The sequence below is a fragment of the Neopelma chrysocephalum genome, unplaced genomic scaffold (assembly GCF_003984885.1).
Source record: "Neopelma chrysocephalum unplaced genomic scaffold, ASM398488v2 Primary Assembly neopelma1_25, whole genome shotgun sequence".
Lineage (NCBI taxonomy): Eukaryota > Metazoa > Chordata > Aves > Passeriformes > Pipridae > Neopelma > Neopelma chrysocephalum.
Genome location: NW_020897694.1, coordinates 34,964,808 through 34,987,348, shown reverse-complemented (window position 1 = coordinate 34,987,348; position 22,541 = coordinate 34,964,808). Strand labels below are relative to the sequence as shown.

Below are 22,541 nucleotides of genomic sequence, written 5' to 3'. Positions count from 1 at the left end.
CCTCCCGCAGCCTTCCGGCACCGTCCGCGGCGCAGGCGCCCGGGATCCTCCTCGGCACCGCCCCGTCCCTTCCTGCCCCCGCCGGAAGCGATCGCAGTGCTCGGGATGTTGGAGGCCGCCGGAGGTGTTACCAGGGCGGGCGGGAGCGGCGCGTAGGGCCGGGCTCGCCGCCATGCCCAAGTACTACGAGGACAAGGAGGAGGACGGGCGCGCCTGCGGCGGCGTGCGGGAGGACCTGCGGCAGTGCCTGCTGGAGAGCCCTTGCGTGCTGCAGGTGAGCGCTGCCGCCTGCAAGCCGCCCCTCTCCGGCCTGCTCGCTCCTGTGTGCAGCACCTCAGGGAATTACAGCTCCAGGGGAAAGCGCAGGTCATCGTAGCGAGGCGAAATCCCCAGTAAACCTTGTATGAAGTTGGAACTAGGTGACCTACAAGGTCCCCTTCCAACCCAAACCACTCTATGATTCTAGGAAGTATTTTGGTGTTTCTTTGACGAGCTGCACAAATCAAGTTTTTAATCCTTTATTTTTCATCTACTAGGAAAACAAAAGCCCTAAACAATGCTTGAGGGAAGGACACTGTAGGAGTTTGCAAGTGACATTCTTTGCATGCAAAAGATCAATGGTAAGTGTGGCGTGTCTGGTGACAGTGGCCTGGATGCTTTCTGTCCTTTTCCCACTTGTTTGAAGAAAACCATTTTAATTCAGTAAAGCTGGTGTCATTAAGCAGAACAGCTCCTGCCTTTGAATCCCATTTAAAATATGGATGTTCATATGTCGAAAAACTCTGATTGTTCTCATGAAGAAAAAAATAGAGTATGAAAAACTGGAAAAAAGTGTTTATATTGAATTAGGCTTAGAACGTCACAGGTAATGAGGTAGGTATTTTTACTATTGGTTTTAGTAAAGTTTTGGTTTAAAAAAATTCTAGAAGATCGGGTAATTGTAAGATAAAATATTGACAAGACATTTTTTGTCTGCAAGGTCATCCAAAGAGAATCTGTATAGAGAACATTGAAACGAAATTAAATGAGACTTTCACTGTTGAATCAGGATCTTGCATTGAATTCACATTGAGTCATTAATTTTCTCGGAGTACTTGAATTCACGATAACTAACAGTTTGGTTTTTTTATATAGCGAACTATCCCATATGATACTGACAAAAATGTAACTAGATAAAGTTTCCCCTATTTTGATAGGAGTTCCATGTCCAGGAATGTCTTACCTGTGTTTCCATGATATTTAAAAAATAGTTAAGATATTATAAACATGGTATCAAAACTTTCTAACCATGAGTTGTGCAGGGCTGATTTTTATTTTTAGCTGATGCGGTACATAATGAAAAGTGCACAGTTGAAATGGTACCTAAAATTTTTCTTCCATTCTGTAGTAGTCATTCTAGCTTTTTGTACCTCTCTTATATGAACCGTATTAATCCATACAGTCACAAATTATTATTTCTGCAGACAGGAAAAATGCTGTGTATTAAATGTTTGAAATACCTATATGATGCTGCAGTAGCAACATATACAGGTGATGTGCCTGTATTTTTGTCTGGATTGTTAAGGCAGCCTGATGAAACTTAAATTGCAATCTAAGTGTATCCAGTCATGTGGGAAGAAGCCTGGTTCTTAGATGATTCTGTTTAATTGTCCCAAATTCTAAGGCTGGTGAGTGATGTTTTTCTTGTCCTGTTAATTCTGAGAATTTCAATAATTGTGCCCTGCCAGATTTTTTACTTGTTACAATAGTGAGGATTAAAAAGTGTCCAAAACCAAGTTAGACACTAGATGCAAATATAATTTACAATATTCTAAAATGATTAGGAATTTTGCCTAGATGCTGTTTTCTTTGTGAGGAAATAGAATGTCTTATCAGTGGAGTAAGCTTCAGTAAACTTTAGACATTTAAGTAGGAACAGGATTTAAAGTGGAAGCTGCTAGGTTATTGGATAAGCTATGTCATCATGTAGTCGAGCTCTTTACAAATTTTACTGCAGTTTTGAATTGTGGAAGAGGGTTAGTTAATGGAGATAAAAGAAACCTCCTCAATCTAATATCTGAATACAGCTGAGTTGCAATCTGTTGCTGCCGTCTTCAAGACTGACTATCTAAATTCAGAAGAATTCTCCCAAGGTCAAAGTATATTTTTCTGCTGCACTGGGAAAGAAATTGCAATTTAGCTTCTGTAAGTACTGCAGTGTACCTTTTATTTTAGCTTTACCATCATCTTTAGCCTTCCGTTAAATCTTTTTTTGTAACTGCCAAGAATAAACTTTTACATTTTAGAAGCTGAATATTATTTCACGTTTTACTGATTTATTTCTATTTTTTCCACAAACTTCTTGTATTTAAGTTATCCCTCTCCTCATGGACATTTACAGTGACTCCCACTTCAACCAAATCTGAATTTCCCTCCTTCAGTTTATCAGTTACATTTGGAAAAACTGATTTAAGCAGACTTACACTACCTTGTTTTTGTGTGTTCTTTGACATCCTGCTATGCTGCTCTTGTCATTTGTGTTGTTCCACTGTTTATTTCAAAATGCACAGGATGCTTATCACATAATTTTAATTTTGTGTGAGATTTAAGATAATATAATGTCTCTTTCATCAGAACCACCCTATGGCTTGTTGGCTATATCACTAGTTTTCTTTACAGTGCCTTCTGCTTTATTCTGGCCTTTGTTCTGATGTTACTAAGTGCCAAGGTAGCACAAGCACTCTAAAATATTTCTTTTGCAAAATACCTGCTTTTAATATATTGACTTCAATTTTCAGTTGGATACCAGGGCAAGATTCAGAGGAAGGAAGGGATACTGAAGTCTTCATCAAGAGACCTAGCCATGGGAATTCAGGGTTCATCAGCACTTTACAAAAAACAGAGACTAAAGTAAGAAGATTGTACCTGCTATATCCTTTCATGCAGTGTTTTCGTGGAAGGTACCTGCTCCTGAGTATTCTGATAGATTGACCTGGATGTGCATTTAAATGTTAAAAAGAAGACAAGCCTAAAGCTGCAAGTTCTGGCCAAAATGGGTACTTGTCATGTACTTGAAATAAAATATGTGAAATCCAGAATAAGCTGCAGAATTTATCATTCTGTTTTGAAGTGAAGTTGTCTTCTGTGACCTTACTGTGAATTCTGGTCATGTTTTGCTATTACAAATAATAGAAGATATAGAACTGGGAGTTCACTTGGTGTTTTGAGGAAGAGTTTTCTTAGCAGACTGGTATCCCAGAGGATACCTCAGGATAGAACTGTTTTCAGAGATGAGGAGTTGACCAAGGTTGTAAAATGTGAGCAAGTTGCTTCCTCTCCGGTAGGTTTGCTGCCCAGTAAATCTGCTCTAATAGATGGGAGTGGTGATGTTTTTCATTCCCACACTGGTAAGGAAGTAGGATTTGTGGGGGTAGCAGTGCTTAAACTGTGACAGTGGTCAATATTAACTGGTTCTGATTAAGAACTTTTTTCCCAAAGGAATATTTTTTTCTTCTTTCAGTATCTGTGTGTCATTCCTTGCCTTTTAGAAGCCTTTAAGAAATAAATGATAGTGTAACTCTTACAAGTGGAAACTCAAATAACTTCAGACAAGATGCTTAGAAACAAGATTGGGAAACAGTGAGAGAGGAGAGAGTCATAGTAACTTCTTAGCTGAAGCTTATAGCCAAGTGTCTGATTTACATTTAGTCTGAACAGATGCATGCAACACTTACTGTTTGTAAAAGTGATGACTTCAGTGAATGAGTGCATGTTGATTATTTAATTCTGTCTGTCTTAAGCAACTGTTCTGTGATCAAAGAATGTTTATATTCCTTGTATGTGTAGGACTTTATTTTTGCAATTATAAATCGACATTGATTTCACATTTTCGTGTTCTGTTGATTATATGGAAGCTAGTTCATTTGTTCAAGTGCTGTAAACATCCTTTGTTTTCCACCGCCTAGTTACCATATTATCTCTTTACATACACAAAAATTATAAAATGACGTCTATAAGAGTGTTCTTAACTTAGCATTCTAATTTCAAAGTATTACTCACAAGCCTTCTCCATGAGGAAAAAAAAGAGGGAGCAAAAATAAATAAAAAGCCACATGGCAGGTATTTAAATGTCAGTTAGAGAGAAGAGTCGGAATGGTATGTAGTTTTGGTAGTCACAGACTCTTCCATGGTCTGCTCTGCTGCAGCGGCCTGTAGGCTTGATGGTTCAGGTGATCTATGTTCCTTTCTCAGCCATAATCACCAAGCCTCACCTCATGGTGCTGCAGGAACCACTTTTGGAAAGGAGCAGACAGATAATAGATCATAGAGAGACAGCTAGTTAGAGTTATTTTTAGTAATTCGCTTCAATCAGGTGGAGATCGAGTGTTAAATTCAGTGTTTGCTATTGGACATTTAAGGATTTAATAATTAACAGAATATTTGTATTATTCGATCCACTAGAATGTTACTGTAAAAACTTCCTAGTGGTTCACTAACTACTTAGGACAGTATAAAAATACCTATAATATGTATCAAAATACTGATTTGCTCAAGAGACTATCACTGTTCAATTCCAGTGTTGTGTAAGATCATATTCTGTTTAAAAATAACTACCTATATAATTGTCTTGGGACTTTGACCTCTGTTCTACTTGAGAGATATTAATGTTTTTTGTGGGAAAAAGAATAATTTGTTTTAATAATGGAAAGCCGTAAGTACTATAGATTTGATTCTAGCTTTTTTCCTAATACAGTAAAAGTTTTTATTTAAATATATTGATATTTTTGTCTCATGCCTTGTGGTACACTACTGGGTTTTACTAAAGAAAGTGCATATTTCTATGCTGTGGTAGATTTTGCAAGATGGAACATGCAACGTGTTTGAATCTGTGAAATTGGATTGCTAAGGACAAATAGTTGACATGGCTCCAAAAGGCTCCTACTGGGTTTAGAATCAGAAATATATGTGCTGCTAATAATTCGTATTGAATAAACACAGGACACAGTTTGCAAAGAACTTTCCCTGCTGCTCTCATTCCTCCCATTTGTTTTACCCAGTGGCAGAGTCAGAGAGTGCTGAATGCTGTCAGGACTGACGTCGCAGACTGCGGCTCCGTCAGTGTTAGGACCTGTCTGTGTCATTACATCTGGTTTCATCAATTAATGTGTTCTCTTTGTGGTCCAATCCTGCAAACACATTTGTATTTAAATAGCTGTAAACACATATTGCAGAACCGCAGAAATATGCCATAGTCATAGGTCATTAACTCTGTTCTTCCAAGTTAGTATGAAGTGATAAGCATATGAGTCTGTGTGTTTATATTACTTATTAAAGACCTTCATTATTCACTGGGTGGAATAAGAAATTGGTTGTGTATTCTCTCTTCACTTTTAAGTTTCTGGAGAGTAGCAGGTTGGGTGAGATGCTTTTTTTCAAAGCGGACTTTTAAAATAATACTATTTTTTTCAGTGGAAGCCTGGAACAAACTAAATTGACACCTTCTGCTCATAAGAAGAGCATTAAATTGAAATCATTTAAAAATGCAACCATAGAATGTAGGTGGTCAGCAGTATCTGTTGTTTAAGCCTGTGGTTGGAAAACTTAGAAATACAGAACCATAGCAGCTTTGTTGACATGATGAATTTCACAAGTACTCATGATGCCCCAGCACTTGATATGTGGTCATTGCAGAGGGACCTGGACAGACTGGAGAGCTGGGCTGATTCCAATGAGATGAGGTTCAGCAAGGCCAAGTGCCAGATCCTGCACGACAACCCCCTGCAGCGCTACAGGCTGGGCACAGAGTGGCTGGAGAGCAGCCAGGCAGAAAGGGACTTGGGAGTTTGGATTGACAGGAAGCTGAACATGAGCCAGCAGTGTGCCCAGGTGGCCAAGAAGGCCAATGGCATCCTGGCCTGGATCAGGAACAGTGTGGCCAACAGGTCCGGGGAAGTGATTCTTCCCCTGTACTCAGCGCTGGTGAGGCCACACCTGGAGTACTGTGTCCAGTTCTGGGCCCCTCAGTTCAGGAAGGATATTGAGGGGCTGGAGCAGGTCCAGAGAAGAGCAATGAGTTTGGTGAAGGGACTTGAGCACAAGTCCTATGAGGAGAGGCTGAGGGAGCTGGGGTTGTTCAGCCTGGAGAAGAGGAGGCTCAGGGGAGACCTCATCACTCTACAACTCCCTGAAAGGAGGTTGTAGCCAGGTGGGGGTTGGTCTCTTCTCTCAGGCAGCTATCAGTAAGACAAGAGGGCATGGTCTTAAGCTCTGCCAGGGGAGGTTTAGGTTAGATTTTAGGAAGAAATTCTTTATGGAGAGGGTAATCAGGCGTTGGAATGGGCTGCTCAGGGAAGTGGTGGATTCTCTGTCCCTGGAGGTTTTTAAGATGAGACTGGATGTGGCACTTAGTGCCATGGTCTAGTAACCACGGCGGTAGTGGATCAAGGGTTGGACTTGATGATCTCAGAGGTCCCTTCCAACCCGGCTGATTCTATGATTCTATGATTTGGAATATGTGTATTTATTCTAAATATGTGTCTTGTTGTCTACAGCTGAAGAGCACGACAGTTTAATTCCAGTCTTAAACTGTAGTTGATAGAATAGTAACCAGAAACCTTAAGATCATTTCTTATTTTTCTTTTCCAAATGCGCATGCTGAATTTTCTGTCTCTGGCATTGTTTTGTTGGAAATACCTTCAGAAAATCATTAACCAGCTATTTCTGTAAGTGGAACACCCCCCAATGACTTGGTTGACAGTCTGTAGGAAGAAAATTTTGTGAACATAGAGCAGCTTCTTGGAGTGGACTAGCTTTATTTTCAGGACTTAAAGTAAATTCATTAATAATGTCCTTAAACATTGAAAGAGGAAGAAACAATAAGGTAAGCATTTTAGTAGCTACCTAATTATGTCAGTAGCAGGTGATATATTTCAAGTAGATAGACACTGAAATTATATTTTTGTGTCAAGCTGAGGTTTGTTTGCCCTGGTGGAAGTTTTCATGTGCCATGTTCTTTCTTGGCCTGTAAGTTCTAATGGGGTGCAGTGAAATGGAAGGGAATAATTCCACTAAAGATTTTTAGTAATGGAGGAAATGATACTTGTGAATCTCTGTGACTTAAAACAAGATATCCCAAATTTGCAATATTACTACTAGTACTTTAAAAGGATATGGAAAAATAGCAAATATAGAAATTGGCTTGTAATTCATAAATTCTAATGATAAACTGCTGCTGTAAAATTGTGCTGCCCTTCATTATCATGAAGAATATAAACTTCTTAGTCAACTTATGACAGGAATTTTTTATATTTTTTTGGTGGTGGAACAGAGGTCTAATATTTGTTAGCTATTGCTTGTCGTAAGCTTTTGATTCTGTGTCAGCCATACCTCTTTAATGGGCATAGCAGAATAGTTTCTGGAAATCTGTGTGGGAAGAAATCTTTTACAATTTGCAGATCATTGACAAACTGAGGAAGATGAGGGTGAATAGTGTGCTGAGGGTGAATTGATGTGTAAAATTTTGTATTGTTCAATATAAAGGCAGAAATTACATAAAGTACTTTATCAGCTGAAACTGGACATTCAGATTCCTTCCTGCTTTATGTTAGTGGTTAGAGTTTGACACCTTTCATCTAATCTGACCTTCTGTGAAGGTTTTTATGCCAGAGAAAGGCATTGGCTCTTGTAAAGGGCATAAAATCTAATTATGTTTTCTTTTGATACTATATTTCAATAGCTAGTAATCCCTGTGTTGAAGTACGTCTGTCTTGTGACTAGAATTTGACTTCAGCTTTCACTTACCGGAAAAGAAGAGGGGATGGCTCTACAAAAGAGGTCAGTATCTTATATTTTCCTGCTGGAAAGCATTTGAAAGTATGCTTTTAATATTTCTCAATAAAATGCATGGATTGACTTCCTAAAATCTTGTGCTATGCCTGTCTTCCTTAGTCCCTTCACAGATTTGTAATCTTCTTTTAAGAAGGAGATAAAACCCTGTTACAGGTTTTTTCATTGGTCTACATACAGGTAAAATCCCTACTTTCTTTGGATTTTGCTTCCAAGGTGGATATCACATTTGTCAAAGTGTTATGTTGGGATCTCGTGTTTCAGTTCCTCGTCCATTTTGACCCTAATGCCTTTTTCAGAGTCAGTGGTTTTTTCCCAGTGTGTGGCTTGTTTTCCCAAAGTACAGCTTTGTATTCTTTTCCTGGGTGTATAGCCTGAGATTTGGCTATTTAAAAATTATAGTAATTTTGAGCAGTATGCTTTATCAGCTGTTCCAGAACTCTTACGTGATGGTCCAGTTCTTTTGTTCACCACAGTATCAGCTGTTGGGTTGTCCACAAATATAATCAGCAATGAGTTTATTTGTGCTTATGCATCTTTGAAGAAAATGTGAAATAGTCTTAAACCTGGTAATGGTCCCAGAGCAGTTCTCTAAGCACCTCTACTCAAATACAGTTCTTCCGTGACAATTAGTTTGTGAGATTTGTTACTTACAGATTTCTTTGATTAAGAAAACATAATATTACCAAAAAATTAGGTAAATGAAAAACCTCTTGAGCCTATTCATTCCTGCTCTGCTGGTTTTTCTTGTATTTTGCCCTGGGTAATTCAGACTGCTCTGCCTACATGGTGGTTCTACATGTGATTCTTCAATGCTGGTGTGACGTAAGTGCCCTTCTGGTCCCTTGGGTTTTAGTGCTGTTTTAATTTCCTAATGCTAAGTGAACATCAGTAGTAAACATCATTCTTCCAGAATCCTTGGTGGGTCCTTGAGTTGTCCAAACCTGCTGTTACAAAGGTTGTAATTTGGTTGATGATGATTAAAAATGTCATCAGCTGCAAATAAACTAAGATTTTTTTACTTCTTAATGCTGTGAAGCTCTCTATTTAAATTGAAGGATGCTAGTGATAATGTCTACTTGCTTTCTAACCTGTTCTTGACAAGTATATTTGATATTTTTATGAGAGGATGGCTTTAAGTTTGCATGGTATGCAGAAGAGCTCTTATTTTCTGTCTCTTTTTTGTTAAAAATCATGGCAGGGTTCATGAGCTTTGTGCTAAACTATGACTAAAGATAATTATTAACAGTAACATATGCTTGACTAGGCATTGAAAACACCTCTTCTCTGTAAGATCAGTGTGATTTTGAAGCAGGAAGTGCTTGCACGGAATTTCACCAATGACACGTGTAAAGAAAAATGAAAAATTTAAGCTACATCTCCTGGCTTCTCCATCCAAATTCAGATGGTATTGAGGACTTGAGCTGGCAGCTTCCAGCACGAGGGAACTGCAACAGGCAAATTAAAATTCTTACACTAGAGTGGTGTTGGAACTGACTCAGCTGGTGCTTGGCAGCAGTCCTCTGCAGGTCATGCACAGTTGGCTGGAGGTATCCAGACAAATGTGTCTGTGCGTGTCTCAGTAATACCTCACTTTAGCATGGTTCCTGCAAGCAGGAGCCCCTTGCATACCTCTTGGCTTTTGTGCACTGTATAAAAATAATAGAATGAGCCAGAGCTGGACTGTGACCTCTTCCTACCTTCTTTCAAATTACACTGAACACTGCTTGAGCACGTTAAACCCTTCATTGATAGCGGTGTGCTACAGAAATTGGTTAAAAAATGGAGCCCAGGCTCTAGGGACACAGCAGTTTCAACGAATGCAGTTGGCTGAGACAGCCATCAAGAAACTTCAAGTGTGGACAGTAAGTAAGTATGGATGGAGGAAACCTGCTGACGTGTATCAGAAATACTGTGGCCAGCAGGACTAGGGAAGTGAGTATTCCTGTGTATTCAGCACTGGTCTGGCCATACCTTAAGTGCTGTGTCCAGTTCTGGGCCTTTCAATTCAGGAAAGACCTTGAGGTGCTGGAGTGGGTCTGGAGAAGGGCAATCAAGCTGGTGAAAGGTCTGGAGCATAAGTTCTGTGAGGAGTGGCTGAGGGATCTGGGATTGTTTAGCCTGGAGAAGAGGAGGCTCAGGGGTGACCTTATTGCTTTTGTTTTTCTACAACTACCTGAAAGGAGGTTGTAGCCAGGTGGGGGTCGGCCTCTTCCCCCAAGCAACCAGCGACAGGACGAGAGGACGTAGTCTTAAGCTGTGCCAGGGGAGCTTTAGGTTGGACATTAGCAAGAATTTCTTCACAGAAAGGGTGATTAGATATTGGGATCGGGTGTCCAGGGAGGTAGTGGAGGTGTTTAAGGAAAGACTGGATGTGGCACTCAGTGCCATGGTCTAATTGACATGGTGATGTTCAGTCATAGGTTGGACTTGATGATCCTAGAGATCTTTTCCAACCTAATTAATTCTGTGATTTTTTTACTAGAAAAGAAAAACAAATCTGGATTATTGGCTCAAATAATCTGGCTCAAACATCATAGCTGTGATATGGGTATTTTGCAGACCCGTGACATTTCCGTTCTTAAAATCCCCATTTCAGATGAAGATGCAAGAGAATCCTAATTTTTCTGGTTTTGGATGATTGGGAGCCGAAGCTGGCCGGGACGGCCGGCCGGGGCACCCTGAGGCGGTGCAGTTCCAGCCCCGGCGGGAGGCGATGCCGCCTCGCCGCGGCCGCAGGGGGCCGGGCCAGCGCCGGGGCGGGGCCGCCGCTCCCGGCGCCGTCAGAGCGGGCGAGCGTCGGAGCCGCTGGGGGCGCGGGGCCGGCGGCTGCCGCGGGGCGGTGCCCGGCGAGCGGCGGCTGCGGAGGTAAGCGATGGACACGGGCCGGGGAGCGGGGGTCGGGGGAAGAAGGTGCGAGACCGAGCGCCGGGCGCGGCGGGGCTCGTACGGCTGCGGCGGGAGGCGCCTCTGTGCCGGGCGCGCCCCGCCGAGCCCCCATCTTGGGGAGGCCCTGCCCGCCGCGGCTCGGTCACGGCGCTGTCACCTGCGGCGGTACCGGCGCCGTCGGTGCGGCTTGTCGCTCGCTGCGGCTCGTCCTGGGCCGGGCCGGGCTGCGGCGGGTGCGGGTAAACAGCGTGTGTGGATGGTACTGCGCGTAAACAGCCGCCTCGGGGAGAGATGCAGGAGTGAGACATCCAGTACAAGGATGATATTTAACCTCCCTTAATTTATTCCAGACCGGCTTTCATGGTTCCTTTCCCATGTGGAGAAGCCTTAAAAGGAAGCAGATTGTATAGTTTGGTGCATATTTCAGATTTTTGCCTATTTATTAAGCTGGAATATGGTTGTGAAATATGGTAGAAATGCCTTTGCAGTACTGATGCACCATCATCCGTCTCGTGTGGCTTTGACAGAGCAGCGTTAAGAATGAACTCGAAGCTTTATCCCAGTGGCATACATTCTCCCCATACCACGAGTAAAGTCACTATATGGTGGTCAAAGCCTAGCATGGACTGCGAAGTTGGTAGAGGGGCTTTTGCTGGACAGTCCTGCACGGTGTTGATAGAAGCTCTCCGTCGGTAGGCCGGTATCATTCTTTCTGCAGAAGCCTCTGATGTTGAACTTGTCTAAGCTGGCAGCAGAGAGTCGGCTGGGAAGGTTTAGCCCGGTTGCTTTTTTAAGGACAGAATCAGGGACGCATCTGTGCCTCTGCCCTCAAACTCTAAAGCAAGAACTAGGTTGTGCTGGAAACAAGATAATTTGTTTCCCCTTGCAGAACCACCATTTGCTAATGCTATTTTCAAAGGCTCTTAATTAAAAAACTTCCTAAGTTTCCTTTTCCTGCTGCTGTAGAATAATTCAGTAGACTACCTTGCTTCTAGGAACTCAGAGAATGCAGAATCTTGCCAGTTTTTTCACAAGTCTCTCTGACTCTCCATGCAAATGTTAGGTGGGAGCAAATGGTGGGGAAAGCATACGTATTTTGGGCAAAAAGTTCACATTCAGTGTTCTTAAATTTAGAAGGTCTGGCACTTTCCAAACTTCGAGGTGGATGTGACCTCTTTCACTCACTGCTTCCTGCTGCAGTACCAAGTTGTTAGCAAATCATTATTTCAGGGCCATTTTCATTTATCTGTATCTAGGCTATATGTATTTTTCTAGATACATGACAAATTTGCCTATGATTTAATTTATTTTTAATGAGCTAATTTTAACTTAATCTATAGTGGGTGGTAGCTTGCAGGGACCCATGGAGAAACAAAGAATCCTGCCAAAGTGTGGCAAAAGAGCCACGTGATCTTCAGAGAGTGTTTGGCTCCGTTATTGAAGACAGTGATCACATCTCTGCAGAAACTTATTTACATCTGTTTCACTTGCTGTCTGCTGAGACAGAAGGCTGTACCCCTTCTCACGTAATAGAGTTTTCAGTCTTGAGATCTCATATATATTGGAGGTTGATTATCCTCAGCCATCTCTTAGACCTATTCAAGTCCAGTCTGGTTGCACAGATGCTGTATTAAATGGAAGTTCTTCCTGTGAAGCATAATGACTGCTAGAAAAAATGGCTGCTCTGTTTCCCATATGTTCTGGTTCCTCAGTCTTTGTATTATTGTACTAGAATTAGGAAGGAAAATGAGAAGGCCAAGGATCCCCTTTAGGTTCTTGTTTACTTCTTGAGATTTAATTCAGGCTCCTGGCATGAGCTCTGCCACGGCACATTTTAATTGCCTAATTGCTGATGCATAAGATGCACCATTAGAATATAAAAGTACCTCTTGGGCACCCTTTGTAGATGACTTCGTTGGAAAAACTTCCCCATTTCTTGCCTGGATGTGGAGAGCAATTGCCTTGCTTGGAGATGAAATTTGAAACCTCTAACTGTTGCTCGAAGAGAGATAGGAGATCAAATAAGGCAGGCAGCATAGCCCAGAGTGTTGTCTTACAGGCTCTTTGCTTCTGCTTGTCACTTCCCTTCCTGTTTCTTTTCTGACAAACTGAATTTCCTCTCCATTGTTGGATTATCTACCTAAATCTCAAACAGACATCCTTCGCAGAAACGTTGTTGGAAAATGTTGTTGACCTTAGAAGAAGAAAGCTTTAGGGTGGATCTACTTCATCCACATCTGTTGCACAGATAGGCATAGCCTCAAATGTGTTTAAATCACACCTATTGCTGCTTTGCCTAATATGATAAGCTCTTTACTACTGGTGAAGTTGATTCTTCTGGCTTTCAGATAGAAGGAGGAATTTCCCTTTCCTGCTTCACAGCCACTTCCCGCTGCCCTCATTCCTTTGCTTCCCACATTCAGTTCTCTGTAGTGCTTTGCTTACTGTAAGGGAAGCATTGCCACAGACTGGCAGTGTGAGGCAAAACCAAACAACTGAGGCAGAGTAGATTGAGAATAAAGAGCTGACCAAGTGGAGTAAGGAAAATGACAGGGACATTTGTAAATTAAGGATGTGACTGAGACAAGGGCGTGTGTCTGCGTGGGGGAGTGGTGGGGTCATAGCTGGCCTTTGCGGTTTGTGTGGTACATGGTAAGGGAGGTGTACAGGAGATAATGGAAGGCAACCCTCTCCAGGCTTCCCTTGCAGTTACTGCTGTATTTTCCCTGTTTTGGAAACTGGGGTAAATGATGTTGCATCAGCCGACACAGGTAGACATTGTGCTTCTGTTTTTGTCAGCCCATTGCTCCAGCCACTTTTCTGGCTCTTGCAGAGGAAAGGCAGGTGCCAGTACTGCAGATATACATTAGCACTTCTTGAAAACAGCATTTGAAAGCTGCAATAAAGTGTATTCACTCAGCAAGAAGGCTATTTCTGGACCATTATACTTCCACTGAATGTGAAATTCTTGAATTTATGATATTATTACCAAATATGCTATAAACAGTAAATTTGGAAATTCAAGTACCGAGGTATATCCTAACTTAACTAAAACTATCTTGATGAAATATAAGAGAGTATTGTAGTTTTCCCCCTAATCTCCAGGCAAGTTGAGATCTGGATCTTAGATGGAGGAGACTTTCTGTGCAGTTTGTAGTACACAACCAAGGATTTCTCTGCAACAAAGGTTTGTGAATGTGTGTCTGTATTCACTAAAAGTACTTATTACATGCAGCACTGAGATATCGCCAAAACCTTGTATGAAATCAGCAGGATATGTTCAAAAAGACATTGACATTCCTCAGCTGCTCTGTGTAGACCAGGCCCACTCATGAAAGTATAAGCCCTTTGATATTCTTGTATATCTCACGAATGCCTGCATCTTGTTTGTGCATCTACTGCTGTGGCATGCTGACAGAGAAGGCTGTTGTGTGAGATGTGATGCTCTCTAAATACAGCTGTGTTCTTCCAGTTTGTTGCATACAGAATGGATTTTGTGAGGGAGATAACTGAGCGAGGTGAAAGGGAGTAGCATGGGAGGAGCATGAATATAGGGGGGAAAGTGAAGGGAAAAGACTAGAATAAGACAGTATGGGAAATAGGAGAGATAGTGATAGAAAAAAGCATCTAATGTACTTATCATCAATGTTTCGTAGCATTTGCCAGTGGAGCACTTCGGAGTTGTAGTTGCTGAAAAAAACCTGGAGGCATTCCAAACCTGTAGCTCCAGCTGGGATGTGCTTAGGGAAAATGCAAAAGCAGGGGCTAGGCTTTGGAGCTGGGCTTCCCTGGCCAGATGTATTCTGAACCTGAGCCTATGGGAAGCGAGTGGGGCTGTGCCACTCTGGATGAGAACTGCAGACAGAGGTGTGCTGCTAACTCCTGTTGCTAGATGCTTAAAGAAGCTGAGGTCATCTGCTCTCACAAGCACGGTTATTTCAGTCTTGCTTAAGAAAATAATATGTTTTACTCTCCATCTAAACTTTTAGAAGAATAATCATTCTTTCTACCATATGACTAATTATAGGAAGGGTATATGTATTGATGTTGCAAATCTTTGGAAATAGCACACCTCAATTCCTTGGGACTGTTTATAGCTCAGGTACCCTTACTGCAGTGTCGCAAACTGTACAGAATTTTGCAACTAAAATCAGTGCCGGCAAATGCCTCTGCACATGCTCAGTTCCCTCCATTTATACAAGGCTAAGCTGTCTAGATTAATTCTGTGCTTGAAAAACTGCTTTACCCTGTTGTATCACTGAGTTTTCTGTAACTTCCTTCCATCAAAATGAAATGTGATTAGAAAGAATTTGATGCCTAGAATTTCTCTGTGCCATGAGTAGAACAAATCTCTAAGGTGGAAAATTATGGCCAGCAGTGGAGGCACAGAAGATACGAGATTTGCTGAGAGTTTGTTCTTCCACTGACTTTCTGTTATTAAATCTATTGTGTTGGGAAAGATGCAGTGTAGGGTTTACTGCCAAGGGTAAGCATTGGACCTTTCTATAATTCTGGTTTGTGTCTGCTTCAGGTCTTAACCCTTGCCAGTCTGAAGCTTGGATTCCGACTTCCAAAGAATTTTTCAAGAATTGTCCAGTCTTTAAGAGTTATAATAAAACTTCAGAATTAAATAGCTTTTTATAAGGCATCTTGAAAATACTTACCTGCTTGGAGTCTTCCCTGGCATTTTTCCAGCTCTTTTTCTACATTTTCTCTGTGATTACCGGTGTCCAGGGTATAGTTTTTTGTAGTTTTCTAAGCCTTTAATTTTTCATAATGCTCTTTCAAAAAACAACTTGTGGGGGTTTTTTCAGTGTTGCTCAGAATAAAGTGGATATTGATAGACCCTCTAAAGATGTTTATTTTTTATTTTTAATTTTTCCCCTTACTCACCTGCATTTTGTCTTGCCACCAGTAATTCTTTTGATACTTTAGCTACTTTTTACATTCACTAGGCTGGAAATTACTGCCTCCCACAGCATGGCGGGTGGAACAAAATGTGTCCCTACGCTTCAACAACTTTAGTGCGAGGTTCAGCAGCTTAATTTAAACTGTTGGTTTGACATTTCTGAAGAGCGTTCACTTGATCTGGTCCATTGACTTTGCTTGAGAGGCTGTAAACTTGAACAGCAGACTGGTGATATCTTCAGTCACCAGAGCTACTAGCCAAGCTCTTTGGGCCATTTTTCTGTTATATTTTTACCATAAAGCAATAAATATTAGTGCATTGTTAATTTTGATAACAGTTCTGAAAATATCAAAATTTATTGAGCATTACAGCATTTGTTTTAAAAAAAAGGTGCTCTGGTATTGTCTTGTGGAAGACGCTACATATAAAAACTAAAATCTGGGATAAGTCTTCCTGTCCAGGTCCAGAATTCTGTAGAGCATTTCTTGGGTGCTTTGTGAGTATGGACATTATCTGCACAAGAGAATTATATCACAGGTATCTTATCCCTTCCAGATTTGATGGGTCACTTTTTAAAATTCAAAATTGTACAGTATCACACAGATATAGCAGTAATTAGTATGAGACCAGTAGAGAATAATATCAGTAGAAAAGTCATGTATATATATCCATGTTTAAAACTTGGTGTCACAGCTGGAAGCTGGAAGGTTTTGTCCTGTGACACTTAACTCCCTATGGCTCTGCTGTTCAGTCCCATACTTCTTGAAACATGGATGAGGATGGCCCTTGGAGGTTTTCTAGTGATCGTAACTTTTGCTCCCAAAGGGTGGGTGGGTCGTTCATCATCATTTCTGAGATTGAGGGAAGTGTTTGGCACTACTGGTTCCATGCTGAATGGAAAGCAATGCTGCTCCATACAAACAAGACAGTCATAGGCATGAGCACAGCATTTTAAACAACGAATGGCCTACACTGCGGTCAAAATAGCTGTGTTAAAAGAGCCATCCATGTAACCACAGTTTGGCCTCGTGGATTTCAATTATGCTAAATCTTTAGTTAGATGATCTACTTTTCTCTGTTGTATTTAATGCACAGGAGGGGCCTAATCTGGAGATGAACTGGTCAGTAAAGAACATCAGTGAGTGTAGCAGCTTTATTTGTTGCAGAAATTGGAAGTTGTAGAGTGATCAAAGCAAGGGATTAAAGGAAGAAGAGGACACAGTGTTTTTTTAATTGAGAACTGCATCCTTCCACAGACCAGGGACACTACCCTACCACTCCCTAGAGTTTTTGTGTGGTGCAAGGCAAGTCTTTGAAAATTTTCCTTTTGCTGTTGGTCAATACAATATTTCTCAGTTTTTGGGTGCCTAATTTAAGATCTGGTTTCAGTTTTACAGAACTGGTAAATCCTCCCAGCTATTTCTGCATATATTATGTAAAAGACTGTATACTTCCAAAGTTCAATCATGGGTATCTTGAGTCAGACACCCAAGCTAGTTGGTACTTTATTCTTTCTGCAGAAACCAGCTGGTTCTCCCTTGAAGTCTGTGTCCAGTTTCTCTTCCATTCCCAAAGCTGGTTCCCAGCCTCCTTGCACCAGTTTAGGCTGCTCCCCTTGGTTTTTCTCTTTCTGCTACCAGTCCTATCCCTTTGGTCTGCCCTTACTTGGCAATTCCCCAGCTCTTTACTGCAATGATTCCTCCTAGCCAAGTTATTTCTGACCTTATCTCTACCCCCAGACCTCAGTCCTGGTCTTCTGACATCTTTGCCAGTATTGGCAAAGTTCAAATCTATTACTTCTCCTGTTCTTTTGGTTTGGCCATTTTCCCCCATCTTTTTAAATTCGGTATTCCTTTCTTATTCCTGAAGGCTTGTTGTAGAGATACAGGCTCTGTTGGCCCAGTTCAATGTTCAGTTAAACTGATGAATGATTATTAAAGGGAACTGTCTTCTGAACCCCTTGGGGTGCCTGTAGGGCAGTGCACGTGCAGTTAGTTGTGGCAATCAAGAGTACTCATTCTTTTGCCATCTTTGGAGATTTTATTTGTGAGTCAACCTCTACTAGGTCTGTGTTTACTGTGACTTTTTAAAGGATTATAATAGACAGGAAGGACTGACAGTTGGGTTTGTTTTTTTTTTAATTTATGCAAAATGTCTTTTCTTTAGACCTTAGTCTTGGTAGTAGCTGAACTGTTTTAGCTGATGATTATTCTTTAAAAATCAGTCTGAGGCAAACACTCAGCATGAAAAATTGCTGGGCACACAATTTGGGGAAATGTAAGCAAATGAAAACAGTAGTCTTTTAAGACGTTGTGTTGAGCAGGCATAGTTACAGGTAGAGATGCTACTGGTCCCACCTTCGGATTGCTCCTCTCTTGCTGAAGGATTAGGAAGTGCTTCACAAACTGTTCATTCCCTTCCTGTGAGCCTGTGTATCTCAGCTACTGTTCAGTGACACGGCAGCATAATGTTTGACGTGCAGTAGCACATAAGAGGTTTAAATAATGTGGGACCATTATTTAGTGGTAGCATTTAAATGACTTGACCATTAGAAAATAGGGGAAACCTTGTGTAGCAAGGAACTGCTTTCAATGTAAACAGAGACTTTCCTTTTCTTCCTCTTTTGATAAGAATAGTGGAAGTTGAAGTGTGTCTTTACCTTGATGTATAGCAAAACTCTCTTCCCAGGCAATGTACCTTTTCTCAGACAACTGCGAGAAGCGTTTGTTGAGCAATAACCCAAAATATATGGGTGCTGCCATCTAAGTTGCCAGTATTACTTAGGGTTTTTTTATTCAAGTAATAGACAGGCTTCATCTTACAAAGTTTATAAGACTTGAGAAAACTGCATATGCTTTGATTGAATCTTTTCTACAATGTGTTTCTTTTGGCAAGATTACCCAAGAATAAGTGTTCTCTTTTCCTGTTAGTTTGACCCAGTCTATATTTTAGTGAAATTACCCTCTCCAAGAAGGATCAGTAAGAACTATATTTCTGGTAGAAATACTAGTGGCTATGGTAGCAGTGCTGGAGACACAGCCATCCAACATGAGCTGTGGGTTTACTGCTTCACTTGAGCTACAGATGGCTATGGAACAAGCCTTGTTAATTCTGCATCAGGTTCTTATGTAGCTTTCTATGTTTTTATGTGATTTCCACATCATGGTTTCTGAAAGGTTCTGTACTTAATATATTAATTACAGGTTACAGTTTTGTGTTCCCAAGAGGCTTTGAAGCTGGAAGCAAGCAATCTTTTATGACCAGAAGGTTACATACTGTATAAAAAGAGAGCACAGCAAAATACAGTCGGTCAAGAAATCTGTGAGAAAGCTCCTACAGTGTGTGAATTTGCAATGAGAGTTTTGGATGTGTACACACTATTCAATTTTGAGAACATTTCAAACTAAATCTCATTAGGATATTGAATGAACATGTCTGCATAAAATATTTTGCAGTTCTGTTGTGTAACATAGGTGGCCCAGTTACAGCAAATCAGTAGGTGTCCAGATGCTCTCAGATACTGGGATCTTCAGGACCCTGCAGGCTTGGATGTGAACAATTGTATTAAAATCTTGTAAGTAAAATGAGCATACTGCTAAAACTGCACTGGTGAGATGCAAATAAAGCCATTAGAAGTCATCACAGGGCCAGTGGTGCCTCTTGGTACATGTGTTGTGCTGATTTTCAGTGAGTGCATAATGCCTGTTACTTCTCAGCAGGATAATATTGCCCTGGGAGAAGAGATGCTGGTAGAGTGTATGTAGGGTTCTGCTCTGCTGTGTAGAAGCAACTCAGCAATTAGACTAGCTCCTAAGCACAGAGAGACTTTGAGAGCTGCTCTAAAACCACTGCTTTTCAGTCCTACTAGAAAGCAGGTCTGTGGCAAACAATAAGTGGGGAACAAATTGTGAGGATCAGTGCTTTTCTAGTGACATTTCCCCTCTCAGGAAGATCAGTGAAAACTTCTGGTGTTTTCTTACGTAAATGTCATGTCTCACATAGACCTGGAATAGGTCTGAAATTCTTTATTTCTGTGATTTTGTTATGTTACCTCCTTGTTCTGTTTCCCTCCTTCCACACTATGCCTGACAGGTAGGGGCTGGAATGTCTCTACGCAGTGTTATAGTAGTTCTTCTGCAAGGGTGCTCCCGAGAGCTTTCAATCTGAGGGTGGGAATTTGTTTTGCTCTAAGTGCACCTTTTTACCCCTTCCATTTCCTACTTCTTACTCTTTCACATTTGGGACAGGCACCTGGTGAGCTTCATGGGTGAGGTTGATAGGAGGAGAGGGAAAACAGTTATTTGAAACTGGTTGTGAGAATCCAGTAAAAGATTATTTTGGGAGAGGCCATAGTGGTCATGTGTCAAGTAAAATAATCATGAGGCCTAACTTTTACATGCAGCAGTTAAAAAATGGTATCAGGGAATGTATGTGGCAGTAGTATTATCAACCTTGGGCATTTAGAATTTGCAGGAAGCCTTTAGAATTGTGAGGGTTGTTGAAATAATCCTAGCCATAGACTTCATATTTGTCTCCAGCTTTGGGAGCTTTTAGGTAACTCCCAATCTAGATGGTCCCCACTCAATAATATTGAGTAAAATAGTGTGTTGTGTAGTCACCTCATGTTCTGCTCTTCCTGAAAAGCCTTGTGTCTTAAATTTTTTTTGTGCCTGTGAATGGTGCTGCCCTCTTTACAAGTTGGCTTGTCAGACACATCAAGCTTTATTCTGATACTGATAAGGTGAAAAGTTTTGTCTTTCCTATGTGTAATACCTGCTTCAAGGACCAGAGACTTTTGGTTAAAGACTGAGTATTGCGAGACAGATAAAATAATCAGAAGCACCAGTGAATCCTGAGGGAATAATTGTTGGAAGTTCTACAAAATCTCTGTGTTTCTAGGTTTCTCTGAGACCGTTCACAGTGGTTATGAGAGTAGGCAAAATCCACTTTTATATGGGCTTCTAAATACATCTGGATTTGTTTAATTGTATATTGTTCATTGTCTTAGGGATTCATGGTGCAAAATTATGCACAGGATGACAGTTTGATGCTGACATCAGTATCTGTATGTATTGCATCCACCTGGAACTTTTAGCAAGTGAAGACTTAGTGAAATGCATACAAGTCCATTTTGTGGTATTTCTGCTGAAGACCATTATCAGGAGCTATACAGTTTTTGAAATAAAGGTTTTGAGATGGATGTTTCACGGGAAGCATTTATTTTCAGTCTGTTCCCATAATGTGACCCTTTCTGGCAAGGTGAGTGCCCTCCCAGAAGCATTCTGAGGCTCTGAAGCACAGTCTACCCTGGTAATTTCCATCTGAGACCTGCTGCTGAGATTTATAAGATAGAGCTTGTGAACAGTTGGTCTAATTTAAATTGTGAGATCTAAGGATTGGAGGAGGCAAGAAGTGGTAAAAATCCATCTATATTATTTTGCTCTTTTTTTTTGGTTTATTGTTTAGCATCTAGGTTGGAGAGTCCACGAAGACTCATGCTTCTAAGGGAGGGTAATGTTATTTGTCTCTGGAAGGAGGAGAGCTTCAGTTTACCTAAAATATTGCAAGAGCTCGGGTAATAAAAAAGAAAATGTAAGTGTTAGTTCCATAAATAGAAGGAAAGGAGGATTTTTTTTTTGCTGACCCCTTTTTCCTCATTGCTGCAGTTATACTTGCAGATTAGGATTAGAGTAGAATTTAGACCATTTGAAACAGTGAAGCCATAAAGGTGGCAAGAGATACACCTGACCAGAAAGGGCACTTGCAGAGCACAAGCTGAGAGGCATGGGCTGCCTGTGAAAGTTTGACAGGATTACAAAAAACCATATGTATGAGTTCTAGACAAAAAGCCTTTAAAAGACCTTGACAATAATTTAGGGACAAGGTAGGGAAAATATAATTTATTTGTCATTTTTATGTTGTAGTTGGTAGGAAGGAGATAAGGGAATACACTCATGACAGCATTAACTTAGAGAACTGTAAGAAGCAAGACTTGAAAAAGTAAAAAAAGCACCAAAACAACCCTCCAAAAAATAAAAAAGAAAGGGAAGGGGAACTATGAACTTGGAGGGAACTTTGGTACTACTAAATTAACAGAACTAGCAGTCAGAAAGTGAAAGCGCCCCAAAGTTTAGAAGTTGGGAGATTTGCATTTCTCAGAAAGAAAATGAAAGGAGAAGCAACCCTCTGCACAATGAATTTTCAAAATACTGAACTAATGCTTGAAAGGAGTACCTTCAAGGCACTGTGTGAATTAGAAGGTCCAGTAAAGAGGCTGTGTAGCATTTTTAAGTGGTAAGAATTTGCTCTACTTTCAGAATCAGCCTCTTGAAGCATAAAAGGAAGAAAGAAAACCTAGAAGTGAAGCATGAGGTTCCCATGTTGACTAGTATAGATACCTAAATCAAAGAAAACCATTAATTGTAGCTGGTGCGAATAGAAATAATATTTCACTTTGCATCTTTATCCTAAAATACTCTCAACTGCTTTGATTTTAGAAACAATGCTTACCAATATAAAAACTTCTTTAATGGTTACCCTGTGGATAGATAGAAATATGCAAATGTAATTAATTTCCAGAGAGGAAGAAAGATGACTTAAAAATAAAACCGTGGTTGTTCAATTGACTTAAGTCTTGAACAAACCATTGTCACCGAGAAAAAGGCTCGTTATCATATTGTTGGTAAATCTGTGTTTGCGATCTCGTCTTTTCTGTTTCCATCAGCTGCAAGATACATATCAATTTCTTCTCACTTGGTCCAAATAAACAGCTTTTTACTTCTGACAGGATGCTCAGGATATATTTCAAGGTGAGACTCTTGTGGGTGTTGCGTGTTAAAGCTGGAACTTTGATGCATTACTGAAATGTTGGCTTGTCCTTTGTCAGGTAGTTCTGAGTACCATGGCATACGGGATGTAA

At 40.8% G+C, this 22,541-nt stretch overlaps 2 protein-coding genes across 10 annotated transcripts in view; both read left to right on the top strand.

Moving 5' to 3' along the window:
- The first annotated feature begins 48 nt into the window (after nucleotides 1-48).
- On the top strand, nucleotides 49-8,853 carry LOC113963593 (cytochrome c oxidase assembly factor 5). Of its 2 annotated transcripts, XR_003532871.1 has the most exons (4): nucleotides 90-274; nucleotides 537-620; nucleotides 2,778-2,977; nucleotides 6,531-8,853. XR_003532871.1 is itself a non-coding variant. In XM_027674877.1 (3 exons), the coding sequence occupies exons 1-3, from the start codon at nucleotides 173-175 to the stop codon at nucleotides 2,817-2,819; spliced, it is 228 nt and encodes a 75-aa protein (XP_027530678.1). In that variant the 5' UTR covers nucleotides 49-172; the 3' UTR covers nucleotides 2,820-3,863. The 2 variants fall into 2 exon arrangements, 1 of the variants encoding a protein (XP_027530678.1); XM_027674877.1 differs by lacking the exon at nucleotides 6,531-8,853 and having other exon boundaries at nucleotides 49-274; nucleotides 2,778-3,863.
- A 1,789-nt stretch (nucleotides 8,854-10,642) lies between these two features.
- The window catches only part of INPP4A (inositol polyphosphate-4-phosphatase type I A), a 122,157-nt gene continuing 110,258 nt past the window's right edge, over nucleotides 10,643-22,541 (top strand). For 7 of the 8 annotated variants that reach the window (XM_027674876.1, XM_027674872.1, XM_027674875.1 and 4 more), the window contains exon 1: nucleotides 10,643-10,692. The gene's annotated coding sequence lies outside the window, so the exon portion shown is untranslated. The remainder of the gene's footprint in view (nucleotides 10,693-22,541) is intronic. The other variant, XM_027674869.1, reaches the window with a different exon arrangement.

Bases quoted from the DNA above. Each gene is read 5' to 3' on its own strand.
- LOC113963593 (XM_027674877.1), top strand. From the start codon at position 173: ATGCCCAAGTACTACGAGGACAAGGAGGAGGACGGGCGCGCCTGCGGC. The intron at 275-536 runs GTGAGCGCTGCC...TTCATCTACTAG, and splicing joins AGAGCCCTTGCGTGCTGCAG to GAAAACAAAAGCCCTAAACA. The intron at 621-2,777 runs GTAAGTGTGGCG...TTCAATTTTCAG, and splicing joins TTGCATGCAAAAGATCAATG to TTGGATACCAGGGCAAGATT.